This window comes from Balaenoptera musculus, chromosome 11 (genome assembly GCF_009873245.2).
Source record: "Balaenoptera musculus isolate JJ_BM4_2016_0621 chromosome 11, mBalMus1.pri.v3, whole genome shotgun sequence".
In the NCBI taxonomy this organism is placed as follows: Eukaryota; Metazoa; Chordata; class Mammalia; order Artiodactyla; family Balaenopteridae; genus Balaenoptera; species Balaenoptera musculus.
This window is the reverse complement of record NC_045795.1, coordinates 51,717,688-51,739,527: the sequence shown is the minus strand read 5'-3', so window position 1 is coordinate 51,739,527 and position 21,840 is coordinate 51,717,688. Positions and strand designations below refer to the sequence as shown.

Here is a 21,840-nt window from a genome sequence, read left to right as displayed (position 1 = left end):
CCCAAGACCACACAGCTAATGAGACACAAGGCCACTGGCCTCCTGCTCAGTGTTCTTTCTATAGCAGGGAAGGGAGAAGGAAATGGAGGAAGACCAGCATGGTGATGGCTGGAATGGAAAAGAAAGAAATCCAGGTAAGCGGCGGTGCGAAGGGAGAATAGCAGGACTTGGCTCTACTTGTGCCACTGGGGGCAGGCGCAGTGGGGGATGGGCCCATGGGACTCGACACGAGGCCTGGGAGAAGGGCAGGTGCCCCTCAATCCAGCAGCGACCTCCCTAAGCACAGGGATGGCTGGGTCAATTTCTAATAAGAAGAAAATGGGACATGACTGTGGAAAGGCGGGTTTCTCCTGTTTGGTTACACTTGCTTTTAAACAGGCAGGTACTGATCCCAGAACACCTGTTCCAGCCTGTATCCTCCAGTAGTTAGACAACACACAGACTCACACCAGCCAATGTGTCAACTCATAGAATCCTATCAAAGGGCAGGACCCTATCCTATCTGTGTACTACTGTGGGATCCTAGGACTCTATCTTGGTTGCACACAGATGCCACTTTAAAACTGTGATTGGGAGAGACTCACCATCAGCAAACACCCAGGTATTTTTTTTAAGACTTAAAACAAAATTTCCTGATAAAGACTTAACGGTCATTAAAGTAGCCCCAATCACACACAAACCCATCAGAGTCTGCTGTTAAATAGGTAAGGAAAACCATGCATGTCATGGGTATTTTCCTTTTAATCATGATTAAAAGGTAGTTCGCCTCCTCCAAGGCTTGTTTATGACTCCCCCCTCTGCCCGGCTGGTATTGAAAGCCGTTTCAAAAAAAGTCAAATGCAAATTAAGGAAGGAAGACAAATGTTCTGTTGTCCCTCATTTCTAACTTCCAATAGGGAACTGGACGGCTGAACAAGGGGGAGAGCTGGATGCAGGCGGTGGGGTCAAGATGCAGGTGCTTGGGACCAGCAGCATCTAGACTGACCTGTAGAGGGTAAGGGACCTGATAGCAGACCCGTGACCCACCTCCCGGTGCAGAGAAGTGCACGCTGGGGACCAGCTCCCTACTCTCCCAGGCACCCACCTCTCCAGACTATTACAGGAGAGTTAAGGACGCCCAGGATGTGCCACACAAGCATTTACTGGGTGGTGTGGTGGCATCGTGATTACGGAGACAGGCTTAGCAAATCAACAAGAGGAAGGGCTGGGGCAGCCTCAGAGGCTGGGCAGCTTCTGTGGGACTACCGGGCTTCCTCCCTCCATCCCGCAGCAGAGCAAGCGGATCCAAGCCACCTCTAACACGTGACCCGCCTGGACGGGCAGCGGAGGATGGGTGGGGAGACTACAAGGCTGCTCATCACACCTTAAACAGGGCACCTCCAGTGCTGGAGTCCTGGGGGCAACTTGTCCTTCCTTCTTTTCTGAATTGTCTGACATTTCATTAACAAGGCTATGTCTTTTTATTAAAAGGACAAAGTAATCTTTTTTTTTTAATTTAAAATGTATGTCATGTAGCTCTTACCAAACACCCTGCAGGACAAGCCAGAATCTCAAACTTCCTATTCTGTACTATGCCCTACAGCGCTGAGCTTCCCTCCCTCGTTTCATGTTTTGTGTAAATGCTCATTTACAGGGCAGGCAGATGTTTCCTGCCACAGACCCTCACATCACACAAAGGATGGAACTAATCCAGTAACTTTCTGCACACACTCATCAAATGCCTGTGCTCACGCGCTGACCAGGCTGGGGGTCGTGAGCAAGGGGGGAGATGATGGCCGCTCCTCTGGCCTCGTGGACACTGGGACACTTACTTGTCGAGCAGCCCCTTCTGTTTGAGTATGCGGTACACCTCGGCCGAAGTCTGAGGTCCTTGCAGCTTCTGCCCATTCAGCATCTCCTTCTCCAATTCTTCGATGGTCTTAAAAACGAAGGATGAAAACAATCTCCTGTAAAATCTAGAGCATCACTTATTTTAAGAGCAGAGTGGGGGAGGAGAGTTGCAAGCCAAGAAAAGGTAACGACATACAAGGCAGAGGGTGTAGGACTGAAGTGCTTTTAAGCAAAGGCAGGTGGGGGTTAGCAGGACAAGCCCAGCACACACAGCCTCCACCCCCAGGACAGCAGCTCTCCCCAGCCCGGGATCCCACGCCGGGGGCTACCTTTCCGGTCCTGGCAAAGGCCTCGGCCACCCTGCGGTTCCGGCCCCCATAGCAGGTGGTGATCAGATCAGCCACGCCGCAGCTCTCCAGGAAGGTGGCCGTGGACACCTGGCCCTTGCAGAAGATCCTGGCAAAGGCGATCATTTCCATGAGCCCCAGGCGGATAACAGCGGCTTTGGTGTTGTCGCCACAGCGGAGGCCGTCGCAGAACCCGGCTCCCACGGCCACAATGTTCTACAAAGGAGAAAAGAAGCCCGGGGATGCCGTCACATGCCCGCTGGGGGAGAGAATGCAGGGAAGGCAGGGACACTGGCTCCCCTGGGTCCCACATGACCCAGGGTTCTTTTTTTTTTTTTAACATTTATTTATTTGGCTGTGCTGGGTCTTAGTTGCAGCATGCAGAATCTTCGTTGCTGCATGCAGGATCGTTTAGTTCCAGCATGCGGGATATAGTTCCCCGACCAGGGATCGAACCCAGGCCCCCTGCACTGGGAGCTCAGAGTCTTAACTACTGGACCACTAGGGAAGTCCCACGACCCGGGGTTCTGCTTTTGGACCCGTGAGAGAGAGAGAGTAGAAAGAAGGGACCAGGCTCCCATATTCCCATTCACAGGGCAAAGAGCCCACACCTGTGCTCAGAGGGAGGCATCAGCCAGAATGGGAACGGTGGATGGTAGTCTCTGGTCAAATACTGTTTGAACAAATGGCTTTTTTTTTTTCTTTTATAGTTGAATAAATCAAATGCTTTATTCAACTATAACATTCACAGAAAAGTAGTCAAATCATAAGTGCACAGCTTGATGAATTTTCAAAAACCAGACACATCTGTGTAACCAGCACACTGATCAAGGAGTAGAACGTAACCAGTGCCCCAGGAAGCCCCCTCTGACCCTCTCCTGGTCACCCCTGCACCAAAGGTAACCTCTCTCCTGACTTCTAATGGCACAGGTTTACTTTCCTTGTCCTTAAACTGTATATGAATAGAATCATACAGGGTGTAATCCTTCGTGTCTATCTTCTCTGTCTCAATTTGACATCACGTTTGTGAGCTTCAGCTGTATTTTTACACATAACGCATTTATTTTCATTGCTACGTTATATTCCATTGTGCAAATATAGTGCAATTTATCTGTTCTGTTGATTGGCATTGGGGTAGTTTCCAGTTTGGAGCCATTACAAATGGCTCTGCTATGACACCTGGTACATGACCTCTGGTGACCGTGAGCAGGCATTTCTGTTGGGAGCGTACCTGGGTCAGAAGTGCTGCGTGATGATGAATGCATACGTGCAGATCAAGTTCCCGCCTTTTGTTTCATTTAATAATCCCTGGGATTTCCCTGGTGGCGCAGTGGTTAAGAATCCACCTGCCAATGCAGGGGACACGGGTTTGATCTCTGGTCTGGGAAGATCCCACATGCCGCAGAGCAACTAAACCCGTGCGCCACAACTATTGAGCCTGTGCTCTAGAGCCCGTGACCCGCAACAAGAGAAGCCACCGCAATGAGAAGCCCACGCACTGCAACGAAGACCCAACTCAGCCAAAAATAAGTAAGTAAATAAATAAATAAATTTAATCATCCCTAAATGAGCATTTCTGAAGCGCTGGGTTGTTGCGTGGCTCTATGCTGGACACCAGGCAGATCAGACACAGACTTGCCTCTTCAGAAGCTGATAACCTAGTTCGGGGGTCAGCAAATTAGGGCCAAGTGTTATAAATAATGTTGTACTAGAAACCAGGAACCCCCGTTCAATTACATACTGTCTGTGGTTGCCTGTGTGCTGTCAACAGATCTGAGTAGTTGTGCAGAGACCTGTAAGGTCTGCAAAGCCCACATTTTCTAACAAGCTCTTCTGGAAAAAGTTCGCCACCCCCAACTTAGCAGGAAAATAAAACCTGTGCACAAATCACAATGAATGCTCAGCAGAAAGCGATATTCCATAAGAGGTACTGAAGGTTGGGTCTCATTTCAACCCATGTGTACTGAGCGTGCACTGTGGGAAGCCCCGCTGGACCCTGGAGGGGCTGAGGGTGCCCTCAGGGGGTGGGGGGCTGCAAAGATAGAATTAGACACAGGGCGTCCTCAAGGAGTTGACAATATCACTGGGAAAAGACATAGAAAAGCACATCACAAGACAGAAGGACGAGATTGTGCGGAGAAGCTTCATTTCAAAGCAGGGAAGCCTGCATGGAGGAAGTGGCATCTGAACTGGGTCTCAAATCCTATGTAAAACCAGACAATCACATATGCGAAGTAATGCCTGAGTGGAGGTGACGGGGGGTGGCGGTGGGGGGTGGACTTGTTTGGGACACCAGTCAACCCTCAGGTTCCCAGCTCTTTCCATGTTACCAGCTCCCTCTCCAAAAGCACTCAATGCAGGAAAAAATGCAAGTATTTTGCCTCTGTCTAACCACACAAGCATTTTGTCATAGTACCTGATGCCTGTATATGGATTTGTGCCTTAAGAGACCTTAAACTATGAAGCCAGTTAGTAACAATGAGAAATAACCTAAAATAAAATAAGTGCATTTCTTCCTCACTCCCCCTAATTTTTTAAAATTAAAGACAGAACATTTTTTAAAACATTCAGAACTATAAAATCTGAGGGATAAGGTAGAAAATGGAATGACCCGGGGAGGAAAAACGTCTTCTCTGGTTGATATGCAGTTTTTTATAAAACAGATCAAACACAGCACTGATGTGGCCAGGCTCACCCTGACAGGATGTGGCCACTTCAGATGAAAAAGTTCCCGTGAGTCCTCTAGAAGCTTCAGTGGGCTTCCAACAGAGCAGGACCCTCTACTGGCTCCCTGGGTGGTGGCAGATGAAGACGGCTGAATGAGGGACCAGAAGGCAAGGGCCCTAAATGAACCTTCCCTTCCTCAGCAATCACATCAGGCCTTACTCTGGTTCTGGCTATTCCTCTGCAAAGGCCAGGATCCACGCAGACCCCGGCTCGTACAGCTGCAGGCGGAGCTGAGGAATCCAGCCTCCTGACCCGGGAGCATGTTTTCATAAGGTATCACCTCTGCCTGTACCTGTGAGCTTCTCCAGTCCTTCCCACAACACAGGCAATGCAGACTGTAGCTCTCAGCAGCTCCCTGACGGCAACCACCAGCCCCAAGCACCTGCTGCATGTGCACAGGGATGGGGGGAGGGCGATTCCTGGCTGGGCGCGCTTGGCGTCTGGCAGCATCACGTGCAGAGGAGAGGGGAGAGGCAGAGTGAAGGAGCTGGAGAGATGCTGACGGGCGAACTGGGATCCATTCTGCGGCTCTGCCCCAGAGCTGCTGAGTTGGGATGGAACAGCCGGACCTTTTAGATGGGACACTGTGCAGAGACCAGGAGAGAGAACACCCAAGGCTGGGCCCAAAGAGGCCCAGTCACCCCTCCTGGCATAGCAGCCAAACTGAGGAAGCGCATAGGGAGATACAAGGGGCACACGCATGACATCCAGAGGGCTTCTGGTTCTCAGTCTGCCTTGTCGCTGTGTGACCTTGGGATAATCACTCCACCTGTCTGAGCCTTCTTGGCCTTGGTTGTTAAATTCAGGGCTTGGACGAGATCTCTCAAGGCTCTTCTGGTGGTGACATTCCTCCAGGGAAGCTGGCTCAGTTGTGGCCTGCCCTGGGACTGCAGACAGTGGGACAGCCCTGGGGCAACAGAGAGACACCTAAAGACGTGCAGAGGGACTGACCACAGAGACCACGAAGCCAACTGTTGGTGAGCCCACCAAATGGTTTTATCGAAGTTACCATGGCAACATGCCAAGGCCTAGCTTCCAAATGGTTAGATTGTGGAAATGGCTCTCTGATGTCTCCTGGGCTGTGTCCCTGTGCCCACCCCCCCCTCCTCACAACGTGACCCACTCTGGAGGTCACTTGACAAACCAACCCCAGCCAACGTCTACAGACTGGATGGGACATAACACGGACTTCCTTTCAACAAGGGGCTCCTACGGATTATTTACGAAGTGCCTACAGTGAGCCCACCAGGCCACTGCACACACAGTCTCATCTGTATTCTCATGGCAACCCCGGCAAGTGTGTGCCTGTCCCCCTGGCTGGCTCACCGAGGGTCAACGGCTTGCCAAGAACGCCCGGCTGGTAGGTGATGCACGTGGGACACGCCCCCGGTGCCTGGCTCCACGGGCCCACTGTTCCCTGTCCCCTGCTGCTTCCATGGTATGGCAAACGTGGCCTGGCCACTCCCACCCCTCTCTGGGTCCAAGAGACCTTCCTGAGACCTCTGCAACCAGATATCAAAGAGGACTGCCTCTTGGGCCTGCATGGAGGCTCAGGAGGCAAAAGCGGGAGGCCTAGGAGGAGAAAAGATTTATGGGAAAGAATAATAAAAATAACAACAAAAGTTAACCTTATTGATACGGGGAGGGGGAAGGGTAAGCTGGGACGAAGTGAGAGAGTGGCATGGACATATATACACTACCAAATGTAAAATAGATAGCTAGTGGGAAGCAGCTGCATAGCACAGGGAGATCAGCTCGGTGCTTTGTGACCACCTAGAGGGGTGGGATAGGGAGGGTGGGAGGCAGATGCAAGAGGGAAGAGATATGGGGATATATGTATATGTGTAGCTGATTCACTTTGTTATACAGCAGAAACTAACACACCATTGTAAAGCTATTATACTCCAATAAAGATGTTTAAAAAAAAAAGTTAACCTTACTGAACTGTTTCTCAGTGCTTCATATATTATTAACTGATTTAATCTTCACAACGTTCCTATAAGGCAGGTCCTGTTACTACACACAGTGAGAGGCAAGGAAACTCAGGCACCGGGGGTAAGTAGCCCATCCAAGGTTGTACAGTCAGGACCAGGAGAGCTGGGTTTCGAGCCCTGGCAGCCCAGCTTCCTAGTTCTCTCCAGGGAGCAGATCACACAAGGCTGCTCCAGGCCAGTGAGTGGAAGGCACAGAGGGGCCAGCTCAGCAAGACAAGAACTTTCCAACAAGAAGAGTTGACCCCACCCAACAGAAAAGACTGAAGCAAAGGGAGTGAGCTCTCAGTCACTGGAAGCATCCAAGCAGGAGCTGTAATGCATGAGCCCTGAGCTCCAATGCAGTGCTTCTAACCTTCTATGTCACTGCGCTCAGAGAAAAGGCAGAGGAGGGTGCCCGTGGCCCAGGGGCACACAGGTTGGGAACACCTCCCAGTTTGCCCTGGATGTCTGGCCTCCCCACCACGGGGAGGAGGGGCCACTGCAGAGTCAACCCCTCCCTTCTAAGGGGACCCTGGGCCCGTTTAATCACCATATGATGCATCCTGAAATCCTCACTCTCTCACCTACCACTTATCACTGTCAAAAGAAAAATAAACACACTGAGCTGGTCAGATCATGTCTGAATAGCACCCGAACAGATGTCCTCTGAGATCGCTCAGCTGTGAAATTTATCACTATCCGCTGGGCATTTAAATCTGCTTTAAACTATTCATGTGAATAGTGAACATTTATTCACTATTTTAAACACAGAGCTAAAAATACCATGATTTTCAGAAGACAGGCGTCCTTAAGCCGCTGCCCATTTCCCGGGTGATAGCAATACTCAGAGGCAATCCTCCTCTGCGAAGTGCGGTCTCTGCAGTCCTGAATTGGGGCGGGTTGGATAGGGCTCAGTTTCTTTCGCTCCCACCCTCCCACAAAAAGACTACAAAACTGGAGGAGCAGCCCATGTGACCCACAGTTTATGCAAACACTATCACCACCTAGGGAGAATGGCCCTGCTGAAACCCAAGTCAGTATTTTCTGTAAGTCCAACAACCCGCCTGACTCTTCCTGAGGCCACCTCCGAGTGCATCTGACCTCGCGGAAACCTGAAAAGTGTAGGCTAACTACACCGAGGTACCACGTATGGTTTGCAGGTTGGGTACTGTGTAAGGCCACCTGGCTGAGATGTCTAGGAGGCCCAAGGTCAAGCCCACGCTCAGCCCACCAGGCTGCACACCCTGATGAGAAGCTGCCTTGGCGAGAGCAGTGTTGTCCAGCAGAAGTTTCTGTGATGACGTAAATGTCTGCTATCTGCTCGTCCAACAGAGTAGCCACTAGCTGCTGAGACTCACTGAAGACTAACGTGGCTACTGAGTCTCCGAAATGGGGCTACTGTGACTCAGAAACTGAATTTTGAATTTTTTTTAAAGTTTTAATTAATTTGCACGTAAATGCACACAGCCACATGCGGCCCTGGCTGAGACTGGGCACCAGGCTGTGGCCCACAGTACATTCATCACAGCCAAAGCCCTGGAGGAAACCTACACGCCCAGCAATTAGGGTGGTGAGCCTCACCACAGACAACCCTACAAAGAACGTTGAGCCTCTGTGGCACAGGTAATGGGTGTATCTCCCAATCTACTCTCCTCTTCTTCCTGAGTCCTAGAGTTCCTGATTTTCATGCAAGTTTATGGCTACCCAGAGAGAGGGGGAAATTTCCCAACCTCCCCTGCAGCAGGTATATTCACACAATTAAGTATTAACTGCCCATTAAGATGAAGCTAAAGTGTTACACTGTGACTCCCAGAACCTGCCTTAAAAGACAGCTGCCACATGCCCTTTATCCTTTTTTTCACCCTGCTGCCTGGAAGGCAGATGTGATGGTTGGAGCTCTGGTCACCATCTTGGAACACAAGTACAAGAGCCATACCTCGTGAGCTGGAAGGAGCCTGGGTCCCTGAGAATTCGGTGGAATGGAGTTGTCATATGGATTCAGGATTTTTACACAAAAAAGAAATGAACTTCTACCTTGTTTAGCCACTTTTTTTAAAAAAATTGTTTGTGAAACTAAATCTGGTTTTAATGCACAGGTTTTATTATTTATTTATTTATTTATATAAATTTATTAATTTTTTATTTTTGGCTGTGTTGGGTCTTTGTTGCTGCACATAGGCTTTCTCTAGTTGCGGTGAGTGGGGGCTACTCCTAGTTGCAGTGCGCGGACTAACTGCGGTGGCTTCTCTTGTTGTGGAGCGCGGGCTCTAGGCGCGGGCTTCAGTAGTTGTGGCGCACGGGCTCAGTAGTGGCGCACGGGCTTAGCTGCTCTGCGGCACGTGGGATCTTCCTGGACCAGGGCTCGATCCCGTGTCCCTTGCATTGGCAGGTGGATTCCTAACCACTATACCACCAGGGAAGTCCCAATCACTATTATTTTGGGTCTCTGTTAATGAAACTTAATCCTGATAAAGTATTTATTAAAAATAACATAGGTTGAGGACTTCCCTGGTGGCGCAGTGGTTAAGAATCTGCCTGCCAATGCAGGGGATACAGGTTCGAGCCCTGGTCCGGGAAGATCCCACATGCCGCGGAGCAACTAAGCCCATGCGCCACTACTGAGCCCGCGTGCCACAACTACTGATGCTCGCATGCCTTAGAGCCCGTGCTCCACAACAAGAGAAGTCACCGCAATAAGCCTGCACACTGCAATGAAGAGTAGCCCCCGCTCGCCACAACTAGAGAAAGCCCTCGTGCAGCAACAAAGACCCAAAGCAGCCAAAAATAAACAAATTAATTAATTAAATAAAAAAGAAAACATAGGTTGAGCTGTACACTTACGGTTTCTGTACTTTTGTATATGAAGTACCTCTTAAACTTCACATTAAAACAAAAATTCACTGCTAGTGAAAGAAGCCAGACACAGAAGAGTACATATTGCACAACTCCATTATAAAAATTCTATAGTGTACAAAAGCAGATCAGTGGCTGCTGGCTTGGGAGAGAGGGGTGAACTATAAAAAGACATATACGTGGGCTTCCCTGGTGGCGCAGTGGTTGAGAATCTGCCTGTCAATGCAGGGGACACGGGTTCGAGCCCTGGTCTGGGAGGATCCCACATGCCGCGGAGCGACTGGGCCCGTGAGCCACAATTACTGAGCCTGCGCGTCTGGAGCCTGTGCTCCACAACAAGAGAGGCCACGATAGTACGAGGCCCGCGCACCGCAATGAGGAGTGGCCCCCGCTTGCCACAACTGGAGAAAGCCCTCCCACAGAAACGAAGACCCAACACAGCCAAAAATAAATAAATAAATAAAATTAAAAAAAAAAAAAAAGTAAAACAAACTGCTTGAACAGTAAGATCCAGTTTTTGTTTTTTTTGGTTTTTTTTAAAAATTAATTAATTAATTAATTTATTTATTTATGGCTGTGTTGGGTCTTCGGTTCGTGCGAGGGCTTTCTCTAGTTGTGGCGAGCGGGGGCCACTCTTCATCGCGGTGCGCGGGCCTCTCACTATCGCGGCCTCTCTTGTTGCGGAGCACAGGCTCCAGACGCGCAGGCTCAGCAGCTGTGGCTCACGGGCCCAGTTGCTCCGCGGCATGTGGGATCTTCCCAGACCAGGGCTCGAACCCATGTCCCCTGCATTGGCAGGCAGACTCTCAACCACTGCGCCACCAGGGAAGCCCCAGTTTTTGTTTTAAAAAGGGGACCTACACAAATGTGTACTTGCTAAAAAGACTGGCAAGGGAGACAACAAACATTAATAGTGGTTATCTCAGGATGTAGGGATTGTCTATCAGTCATTTTCACTTTCCTCTCTACACCTCTCTGTTGTGTGAAACTACCTTTTATAATCAGGAAGAAAACAACAAAATGATTAATTATGTAATCAAAGAAACACATGCCCATCTGCCCCGGTTGGGCAGGCTCTAGCAAGGGAGGGCTTCATTTCATTCAACTGCCTGGACACCAACCAGAAAGGTCAGGTCGTCCAGAGTAACCAAAGAACACCGGACTGAATCTTAAAATCCAGGATCACATTCTGACCGTGCTAATATTTGCTAAGTTTGAGTCATTTACTCTTTTTTTTTTTTTAATTTAATTTAATTTAATTTTTTCATACAGCCGGTTGAGTCATTTACTCTTTGGCTCTCTCATCTCCTTATCTGTCCAATGGGATGGTTAGACTCAATTACTGCCAAAGCACCTGTTTCTCAGTTTTCAAAACTCCCAGCTCTGATGCAAGCCGGCAGCAATGATGGTAACTGATTCTGTTTAAAGGAAAGCCAGGGGAAGGATGATAAATGGTCCTCAACCCCCATCTGCCTCCACCCCCCAAGAACCACTCTATCATGGGTAGCGGGAGGCTTCCTGCCAACAGACATGAAAAGCCATGCTGAGTTCAGACACAGGACCAGCATGTGGTCCCATCAGCAGAAACTTCTCCAGAGCCCTCAATCTAGAATCTTTCTTCTCCCTCTGCTCCTTTGTTCTGGGCGGGTTCTCACAGCTTCCCCATCCACCACGGAAAATAACCCAGTCACTTCGAGACAGCTTTGGAGCACACAGACCATGCTGAGCAATTAGGCCTTCATGGTGCCACTGCTGGCGAGCTGTCATTAGTTTAATGAAAGACTATTAAAAACACATAAAAATCTCAACCAACAAAAATAAACAACACAGCCAAAGCCAGCATCTTAAATGTATAGCAGGTCATGTGCAATGTGAGAATCTCCCACCAGCATTCGAAAAGATGGACTGCCTGGGAGCCCAAGTCTTTCGTTGGCTTCAATTTTTTAAATTCTCACTGTATGGAGACGTGACCACACATACACACACGATATTAATTCTACAAAGTGGTTTTCAATTCTGACCAGGAAAAAAGGTGTACACTTTGGAGAAAGCATGGCAAGGCGCTCTTTGGACTGGTCTCCCCTGCATTCTTTTGATCTTTGCAATTTTCACCTGACAAAGTGAGGCGAATGCCAGATTAATTTCCTACCCTAGGTGCTCAAATTCCTGAAAAGCCGCTTCTGCTACAAAAGAAATTACTCAAAAGTGACTCAAAGGGGTTATCCATTCACATGGAAGCTCTTTATTTTTCCTTTTTTTTTTTTTTGAGATGGCAGCTAATGCAGCTTTGATTCCAAGGGGAGAAGGATGAGAAGCTGCAGCCCAGCTTCCCGTGGGCTGTTCCCTAGAGTCAGGATAGAGGGACCCCGACCACGACTTTTAAAGGCAGAGGGGAACAAGTCAGGAGCCCAAGACCAAGTGTGGAAACTTCCCTTGACCCTCCCAAGCCACTAGCCAATAGAAGCTCGTTCTTTAATCTGATCTTTTCCCTTTACAGGCAAAGATAAAGCTGTTCTTAGAAAGACCTGTCAGCAGCAGATTGTTTTTTTTCCTTTAAAAACAACCAACCACACCATCAAACCAATAGAGTAGCATCATTCAGAGGGGCCAAGTTCCTCTTCCTGCTCAAGATAGTTAAGTAGGAGAAATGTATAAATTAATAGAATACTTCTCTCCCAGGTAAGACTCCACAATCAAAGTAGTCCCTGGCTTTCCAAATGTTAATGCTGTCAATTTCCCAAAGAACAAAAACCCACCCTTCTCCCAGATTTACAAATAAAAGCCAACCATGAGTGAGAGAGGAAATCTAACCGCCAAGGAAAGGCTGGGGCAAAGGAGGAAGTGATAAACAAGGCTGCCAATTCACTATTCTCCCCAGAAGTACGTGCACAGAACACAGAGGCCGTTCTTCAGGACCGGCTGCAATGATGCTAGCAGTGGCCCTGTGTGATCTCTCCTCCTGTGAGCAGAAATATCAAGGCTGCGTTACCTTCAGAGCACCGCACACTTCAACCGTGTCCGCGTCATCCACCACTGTAATTCGAAAATTTGGAGTCTGCAGAAGTTCTTTGAAGAGAAGGCCGTTCTCCATTACCTTGCTGCCTATTGAAAGGTTAGAAAAAAGGAAATTAATAACAGCCTCTCATCTTAATTTTTGCATGTAACACAGTTTAAAATGATGTTTTTCTTATTACAAAAATAACATATTTTCCTGATAGGAAATTTTGAAGAGTCATAGGACTAGAAATAGAAAATTAAAATATTCCACAATCCCACCACAGGATCATTAACAATCTGGCATACATCTTTAACTTACTGAAATAGGAATATACATAGTTTTTCTCAAAATTGAGAACAACATACGTGATTTCATAATCTGCTTTCCCCCATTTATGGCAGGAATAATCTTCAGTGACATCATATACTTTCTACATTACTTTAAATGGCTGCTTTGTATTTTACCGCATAAATGCATTATATTTTATCTAAGCATCTTTCTATTGTTTGATATCTAAAACTGTTGCAACTTTTTGCTACCATACACACTTATAAGCTCCTTCCAGGGGAGGAAAGTACATCCCTTTCTACCAACATTTGGCTTGACCAGAGGACATGCCTCGACTCACAGAGGGTGGGACAGATTTCCCCACCCCTTGACCTTGGGCTTAGTCACGTGACTGGCTTTGGTCAATGGGACATTAATAGACCTGACATAGTGGAGGCTTGAAGCCTATTTGTGCAGTAGTAGGGCTGGTTCCTTTGTCCCTCTGCCTTCACTGTGAGAATACATCCTGGCTGGCCCGCTGGACTCTACAGGAAGATGAGACAAAGCAGCAGAACCACCCCAGCTTTGATCCGCCAGCCTCCAGCAGACCCACAGATGTGTTAGCTGTGCTTATTTTGGATGCCACTGAGAATCTGGGATTGTTTGTTACTTAGCATCACTATGGCAACAAGAGAACTGATACAACATCAACAAACATGTTCACTGACAATTGTGGAAGACGGAAATGCATTCAAAGGGTCCTCATTTTTGTTCCCGTTGTATCCCCTCCCTTGGGACCATGCTTAGAATGACACGGAGGATCAGTACTTTTCACGTTATTTTTTTGGTTAGTGACTTTCAGTTCAAAACAAAAATAAAACTTTACACACAGAGCCTGATGTGAGATCTGCTCTGGTTGGTGGGATGCAGGGTGGCGCTCTGCTCTGGGAGGGCTCCGGAAATCAGGATGATAAAATTCACCAGCCAAGACCTAGCTCCCATGTGATGATCTCCACACAGAGCCTGGGGACTATGGCACTTTGGCCCTTCCAGCCTCGAGGTTCTCAAGCCTATTCCCAAGCTTGTTTGCACATTACAATCACCCAGGATCTTTAAAAACACCAAAGGCTGGCTACACCCCAGACCCATTAAATTACAAGCTCTGGGGTGGAGCAGGCATCACTAATTTCTGAAGCTCCCCAGATGACTCCAATGGGCAGACAAGTTGGCAAACCTCTGATTTAACCTCCTCTAGCCTCATGAGTAAAACACTATGGCACGCTCAGGACTGTCTGAGGTTAAATAGGAATCAGGTGTGAAAACAGCCTAGGCTCACAAGGATCACACAAAGGTCTATATAATAATAATAAGATAGCTGATACTTACATGCCTATGACTGATTTGCCCCACTGACAGGAGGCCCAGAGAGGTTTACCAAGTTGCCCTAGGTCACACAGCTAGTAGGAGGCAGAGCCCGAATTCTAACCCAGGTGCTCTGGCTCCAGGGCCCGCACTCCCTCTTTATGCTATGTTCCTCTCAGGGGTGGGAAAAGAGAAGATAAACAAGCAACAAACATCACAATCAGAACTATGGTCTTCCAACGCAGGAAAAAAAAAAGAGGATTGTCAACAATCAAAATTACACCCAGAAGTAATACAATGTCAAAATGATCCAGGGGAGAGTGGAAAGAGGGTGGGAAACAGGTGAAATAAGGCCAGCCAGCAGTTAGTCATTACTAAAGATGGGCAGTGGGGTTATGATACTGTTCTCCCTACTTTTGTTTGGTTTAAGGAAATTTGCCATCATATGATAAAATGTTTAAAATACCTACACCCGATACTTAGAAACACATTTTCAGGACCTCCCTGGTGATCCAGTGGTTAAGAATCCGTGCTTCCAACGCAGGGGGTACGGGTTCGATCCCTAGTCGGGGAACTAAGATCCCGCATGCCGTGCTGTGCGGCCCAAAAATAAACAACAATAAGAAAAGAAACACATTTCCTATTCTACAGGCATTGCTATGATGTCATTTAGCCGAGTTCTCCTCTGTCCAAATATTAGAAGTATGTCCACTTGAGCAAACTGTCCTCTTCCTTTCTTAAACAGTCCTCCAGACCAGCAGCACCGTTTCATCACCTGGGTTGGGCAAAGCAGCCCCGGCCTCACATCGTGATGTTATTCCTGTCTTTTTCCTCTGTCCTCACCACCAGGGCCACTGCCTGGGGCCTCCGACATGAGGGAGGCTCACAAGCGCTACAGACAGGCCCCCACTCCTCCCACTCGAGCCACTTTAATCCAACCATCAGCAGCTGTGAGTAACCTGACACATGGCAGGGAGAGGACTGCTCTCCATTTGCCGCTGATAAAAGGTGGCATCTGTTGGTGCCTCTGTGGCTGCAAATTACACATGGTGTCCATTAGATAGGTGAGCTTGATGTACGGCAATCTTACATTTTCTCAAATTCACCTTTTATTTATTTTTATTCTTTTCCATTATGGTTTATTATAGGATATGGAATATATTATACTGAATATAGTTCCCTGTGCTATACAGTAGGACCTTGTTGCTTATCTATTTTATATATAGTAGTGTGTATCTGCTAATCCTAACCCCACCCCCTTTTCCCTTTGGTAACCACTGTTTTCTATGTCTGTGAGTCTGTTTCTGTTTCGTAAATAAGTTCATTTGTATCATATTTTATTATTTTTTATTATTTTTATCAGTTTTATTTTTATTTATTTATTTTTTAAACATCTTTATTAGAGTATAATTTCTTTACAATGGTGTGTTAGTTTCTGCTTTATAACAAAGTGAATCAGTTATACATATACATATGTTCCCATATCTCTTCCCTCTTGCGTCTCCCTCCCTCCCTATCCCACCCCTCTAGGTGGTCACAAAGCACCGAGCCGATCTCCCTGTGCTATGCTATGCGGCTGCTTCCCACTAGCTATCTATTTTACGTTTGGTAGTGTATATATGTCCATGCCACTCTCTCACTTTGTCACAGCTTACCCTTCCCCCTACCCATATCCTCAAGTCCATTCTCTAGTAGGTCTGTGTCTTTATTCCCATCTTGCCCCTAGGTTCTTCATGACCTTTTTTTTTTTTTAGATTCCATATATATGTGTTAGCATACGGTATTTGTTTTTCTCTTTCTGACTTAGTTCACTCTGTGTGACAGACTCTAGGTCCATCCACCTCACTACAAATAACTCAATTTCGTTTCTTTTTATGGCTGAGTAATATTCTATTGTATATATGTGCCACATCTTCTTTATCCATTCATCTGTTGATGGACACTTAGGTTGCTTCCATGTCCTGGCTATTGTAATCATATTTTAGACTCCACATATAAGTGATATCAAATGATATTTGTCTTTCTCTGTCCGACTCACTTCACTCACTATGATAATCTCTAGGTCCATTCATGTTGCTGCAAATGGCTTTATCAAATGCACCTTTGAAATATTTAGATCTTTTATTGTTTTAAATCATGGATAAGAAAGCACTGACCGTATTATTATTACCAGTCATAAGCAGTGATGCAGCAAGCAGGGACCCATGGCATCTGGTCCAGAACAGGGAAGGCCCATCAGCCACGTGGAAGGGCTCCCCAAACTCACTATGAACCAAAAGACAGGAAAATCCCACTTCTCCTCCACACCAAGTTTTGGAGATAATCAACCTATTTAATAAGACTCCTTCAAAACCCTCATCTCAGTCTGTAATTCCCTACTGTTTGTGTACCTAGAAGCTCCTTCTACATAGAAGGGGCTTATGAATCCCTGACATTTAGCATCATGACTGATACATAACAGACTTTGAACAATATTTGTGGGTTGAGTGGAAGTCTCAGACTCTGTGAAGTCAGTCCCAAGAAGGAAGGGAGTTCTCGCCACAAGGGGGTGCCGCAGTTCCCCATGCTCGTTAGTATTTTTACCAGACACTGAAAACAATGCCATCTTCTTCCTCCTCCACAGAAGACTCAAGCGGACTAAGATTCCTGAATCTGTCATAATTAAAAATGAGTTGGCTGCTAATGTCATCAAGAAAGGAGACCTGGATGACCACAGCACGAAGATCAAATCCGGAAAATTTAACGTTGATACAATTATCTAACTACAACCCATATTCAAATCTCCCCCATTACCCCAGTGTTGCCTTTATGGCAACCAGGATCCAGCCCAGGATCCTGCACTGCACTTAGTGGTCAGGTCTCTCTAGACTTCTTCTTTAGCCTTTCAATATCTTCTACGACACTGACATTTTTCAAGAGTGTGGACCAGTTGTTTTGTACCCATGTCCCTTCCTTTGGGCTTGTCTGATATTTCCTCACAATTAAATTCAGATAAAATAAGAAAATTTTAAAAGTATCACTTTCCTGTTCTATCTTACTTTCAACAGTTAATTTAATTTAATTCAGGTCACTCTTACCAGCCATGGACCAACCCACAGAGAAGGCAGTAGAAGTACTGGGTAAACAGAAGCCAGAGGAAGAGATGTAACTTCTGTGCATTTGTCTGTGTTACACACCAAAAAAGTCTAATGCACCCAACTGGGAGAAAGAAGGCCAAGAGGCAGGTAAAAATCCTAGCTAAAATCTACAGGTCTGTTTTTTTTTTTTTTTTTTGGCTGCGTCGGGTCTTAGTTGCGGTACACGGGATCTTTCGCTGCAGCGTGGGCTCTTCGTTGCGGCTCACGGGCTTCTTTCTAGTTACGGTGTGCAGGTTTTCTCTCTCTAGTTGTGGTGCGTGGGCTCCAGGGAACGTGGCCTCTGTAGTTTGTGGCACGCAGGCTCTCTCATTGAGGCGTGAGCTCAGTAGCTGTGGCACGTGGGCTTAGTTGCCCCCGGCACGTGGGATCTTAGTTCCCCAACCAGGGATCGAACCCACATCCCCTTCATTGGAAGGCGGATTCTTTACCACTGGACCACCAGGGAAGTCCCTCAAATCTACAGTTTTGAATCAAGGATTGGAGAAGTCTCAACCCTATAGAATGATTGGTGTAACCAGTCAATCCTAACCAACTGATTAGCGAATTGATTACCGGCAAATAGGATTGAGCTGGAACAACTAGTTAACAATTATTTTTGAAAGATAGAAGTAATTACATATCAATTTGACAGGCTGCACTAAAAGCACGGATGAATAAAAGAACTAACTATGAAAGAATAAAACCTATATACAGACTAGCATACATATGAAAATTTTTCTTCTGGAAGGATACATAGGAACTGCTAACAGTGATTCGCTTTGGAAGAGGGAATAGGTGGGAAATTACAATCTTAATTCTAATTTATACCTTCTCGTACTGTTTGAATTTTCTTACCTGTGACTATATTGCTCTTGTAAATATCAACCTGGGTAATGTTATTATAGGTCATTTTGTTTTCTTCCTTTTACTATTTGTGATATCTCTCCTCTCCAAAATTATTGTTTCTCCCCCCCCAAAAAAATTCTTTTAAGTGCCCAGATAAATGGATTGTCAACAGAATGCTACGCAGCTATGAAGATGTACGCTGATAGAAGTAAATGAAACAATTATAAAAGAATATATAACACCTACAGCCGTAAATAGTTTGCCACAAATGGAAAAAAATAATGAAATTTAAATGAAATTAAAAATGGTTTTTGTGGGGGCTTCCCTGGTGGCGCAGTGGTTGAGAATCTGTCTGCCAATGCAGGGGACATGGGTTCAAGCCCTGGTCTGGGAAGATCCCACATGCCGCGGAGCAACTAGGCCCGTGAGCCACAATTACTGAGCCTGCGCGTCTGGAGCCTGTGCTCCGCAACAAGAGAGCCAGCGATAATGAGAGGCCTGCGCACCGCGATCAAGAGTGGCCCCCACTTGTCACAACTAGAGAGAGCCCTCACACAGAAACGAAGACCCAACACAGCCATAAATAAATAAATAAATAAATAAACCTGAAAAAAAAAAATGGTTTTTGTAAGTCAGATAAAGACAAATATCATATGATACTGCTTATATGTAGAACCTAAAAAAAATGGTATGAATGAACTTATTTACAAAACAGAAATAGAGTCACAGACATAGAAAACAAACTTATGGGTACCATGGGGGAAAGCATGGGGAGGGATAAATTAGGAGTTTGGGATTGACATATGCACACTACTACGTATAAAATAGATAACTAATAGGGGCCTACGTATATGGCACTGGGAACTCTTCTCAATACTCTGTAATGACGTATATGGGAAAAGAATCTAAAAAAGAGTAGATATATGTATACGTATAACTGATTCACTTTGCTGTACAGCAGAAACACAACACTGTAAATCAACTATACTCCAATAAAAATTTTCAAATAAAGAAATTTTAAAAAATGGTTTTCTTTTGATTATCTCTGTTTTCCACTGTAATCAGATAATGTCCGTACAATTCCAAATAAAAGAGAAAAAAGCAAAAAAAAAAAAAAAAAAAAAAGTGAAAATGGCCTAACTTACAGGCATGTATGAGAGCCTTTCCCCATACATCCCATCTTACTCAAGACAGCCTGATCTTGCTCAGATGCTCAGAGCTTCCTTTAACAAAGCTACCAAGGAGAAATGATTCACATTGCCAGTATGTTTGACAAGGGTGGAAGTAAGTTCTGGAGTGGTAGATAAACTTAAATACACTTTTGCAAAGCACCTGCAAACCCAACAATATTACTCTTCTACGAGTCCTATAATACGGGCACTTGGGAATTCCAAAGCCCTTTTTTAAAAGAAACAAAAATTTTCACAACACCAATGTGTAAGAGTAGAAAGAGCTTTCTGTTTCAAGAAAAGAGGAGACCCAAGTTCACGCCTGGGTTCTATATTAGCTGTGTGACCTTGGGGCAGGTAACTTACTCTCTGGGCCTTGGGCTTATTCACCTGAAAGTGGGGATCATTCCCATCAATTTCTAGATCTCCTTGGAATCTAATGAGGATCCAGATCCTGGCATCTGTGAGTAAAGAAAAGCTGGGTTTCCCTTATAAGAAGAGGTACCAGAGAACTTGCTTTCCCTGCTCCCACCCCCCCCCACCCCCATGTAAGAAGGCAGCTGTCTGCAAGCCAGGAAGAGAGCCCTCATCATAGAAAAGTGTTGGTTAAACCTTAATCTTGGACTTTCTAGCCTTCAGAACTGTAAGAAATAAATTCCTGTTGTTTAAAAAAAAAAAAAAAAGAAAAGAAAAGCTGGGTTTCTAAGGCCCCACCATGGATATAACCACCTGCTTCTTGGTACAAGTACCCTTGTGTTTTTGTGTTTAACCTCGATAATGCATTACTGGATCACAGTGGGTCAACATGGTCTCCTTGGCTTTACTTTCACTCCAGAGGTCACTGAAACGCTTCAGTCCCACAGAATGGCCTCCTACATAAAATTCCCACTCCACTGAATGTCCACCCCAAGAATGTTAAGGGCAGCAGGGAAGAGTCCACTACAGAAAATTCCAGAAACGGAAAATGTGCCTGTTAAGACACCCAATGTCCCTTCCCCAGGCGGCCCTCACCGATGGTGGTCTCACAGAATTTCCCAGCAGCCACCTCATTGGCAATGTTGGCTCCCATCAACACGCTGATGTCAATGCCCATCTTCTCTCGGATGATGTCGGAAATGAGCTTCAGCCCCTCAGGACCCTCGTCTATGCCCTGCAAGGATGTCAGCAAGTTAGGGGAAAACGAACCACCAAGGACAAGAGGCAGGAGATCGTTGCTTTATAGGTCATCTAGATTCAGACTTCCAATGGCATACGCAACTTGAAAAAATCTCTCTTATTTACAACAGTAAACAGACATACTGTGTATGTACCATTTAAAGAGTAAAAATAAAATGAAAATGTAACCACTCAGGTTAAGAAAGAGAACATGAAGGACACCACTGAAGTCCCCTGTGTCTCTCCCCAAGTTCATCCTCCTTATTAGTGTTTCCTGGTCCCTGCCAGGGTGAACCCCTATCCTGAATGCTTTATGCCCTGTTCCCTTGCTTTTCTTGATCATTTTGCCACATAAAACTATACCTAAACAGTAAGTTATATCAGTATATTTTTGAAAACCTATAAATGAAACTGTACTGCTCACCTGTGTGCTGTTTTGTGCTATATTATTACTTTGGAGATTCACCCACACGGCTGCATGAATGCTCTGGTTCATTCCCATTTACTACTGTGTAGTATTCCACCATTCATTTGTCCATTCTATTGATGACTGACATTGAACTGTTTGCTTTCATAAACATTCACCTGTGAACACTACGGAACACACTCTCTCAAAGAGGGTTCTTCCCCTGGCAGCCTGGGGAAGTTTATGGACTCATTCTCAGACCTGATATGCATAAAGCAAAATACATAAGATTACCCAGGAAGACAATTATACTGAAATATAGTTATCAAATGTTAAAAAAAAACAAACAAATTTGTGACAAAGTAATATATGTATGTTATTAATGTAATTATAAAAAGATGTCATGGCAGGTCTAATAATTACCATAATTTCCAAGTAGTGACGAGCATACATGATACTTTGAGATATCTGAAGCCACTGTAAAGTGATAGGAAAATACCTGTAATTTCTATTGATCACAGGGTCAAGGTCCTGCTAGTACTACTGTCATTGAAACTCTGGCCTGTGGCCTACACTCACAAGTGAAGGAAACACTTGTTTCAGTTAAAATGAATAAAAATGCAATTCCGCCCCCACATTTAGGTCCATGAACTCTTGAATTCTATCTGTGGACCACTGTGGGTGGTTTGTGGACTTCTGGTTAAAAACTCTCTCTTTCGGGAATAAACCCAGGAGTGGGAAGTAAAGATGATTACTCTCCCAGTGAATGCAAACCACGCAAGATTTCCAGA

At 45.9% G+C, this 21,840-nt stretch overlaps 1 protein-coding gene across 1 annotated transcript in view; it reads right to left on the bottom strand.

Annotated features, from left to right (window-relative positions):
• Positions 1–21,840, bottom strand: part of GPD1L (glycerol-3-phosphate dehydrogenase 1 like) — a 70,067-nt gene that overhangs the window by 5,432 nt on the left and 42,795 nt on the right. Inside the window, exons 6-9 of the mRNA XM_036870163.1 lie at positions 20,500–20,638; positions 12,720–12,832; positions 2,160–2,393; positions 1,812–1,918 (exon numbers count right to left, since the gene is read on the bottom strand). Coding sequence (XP_036726058.1) covers positions 1,812–1,918; positions 2,160–2,393; positions 12,720–12,832; positions 20,500–20,638 — 593 coding nt within the window. The remainder of the gene's footprint in view (positions 1–1,811; positions 1,919–2,159; positions 2,394–12,719; positions 12,833–20,499; positions 20,639–21,840) is intronic.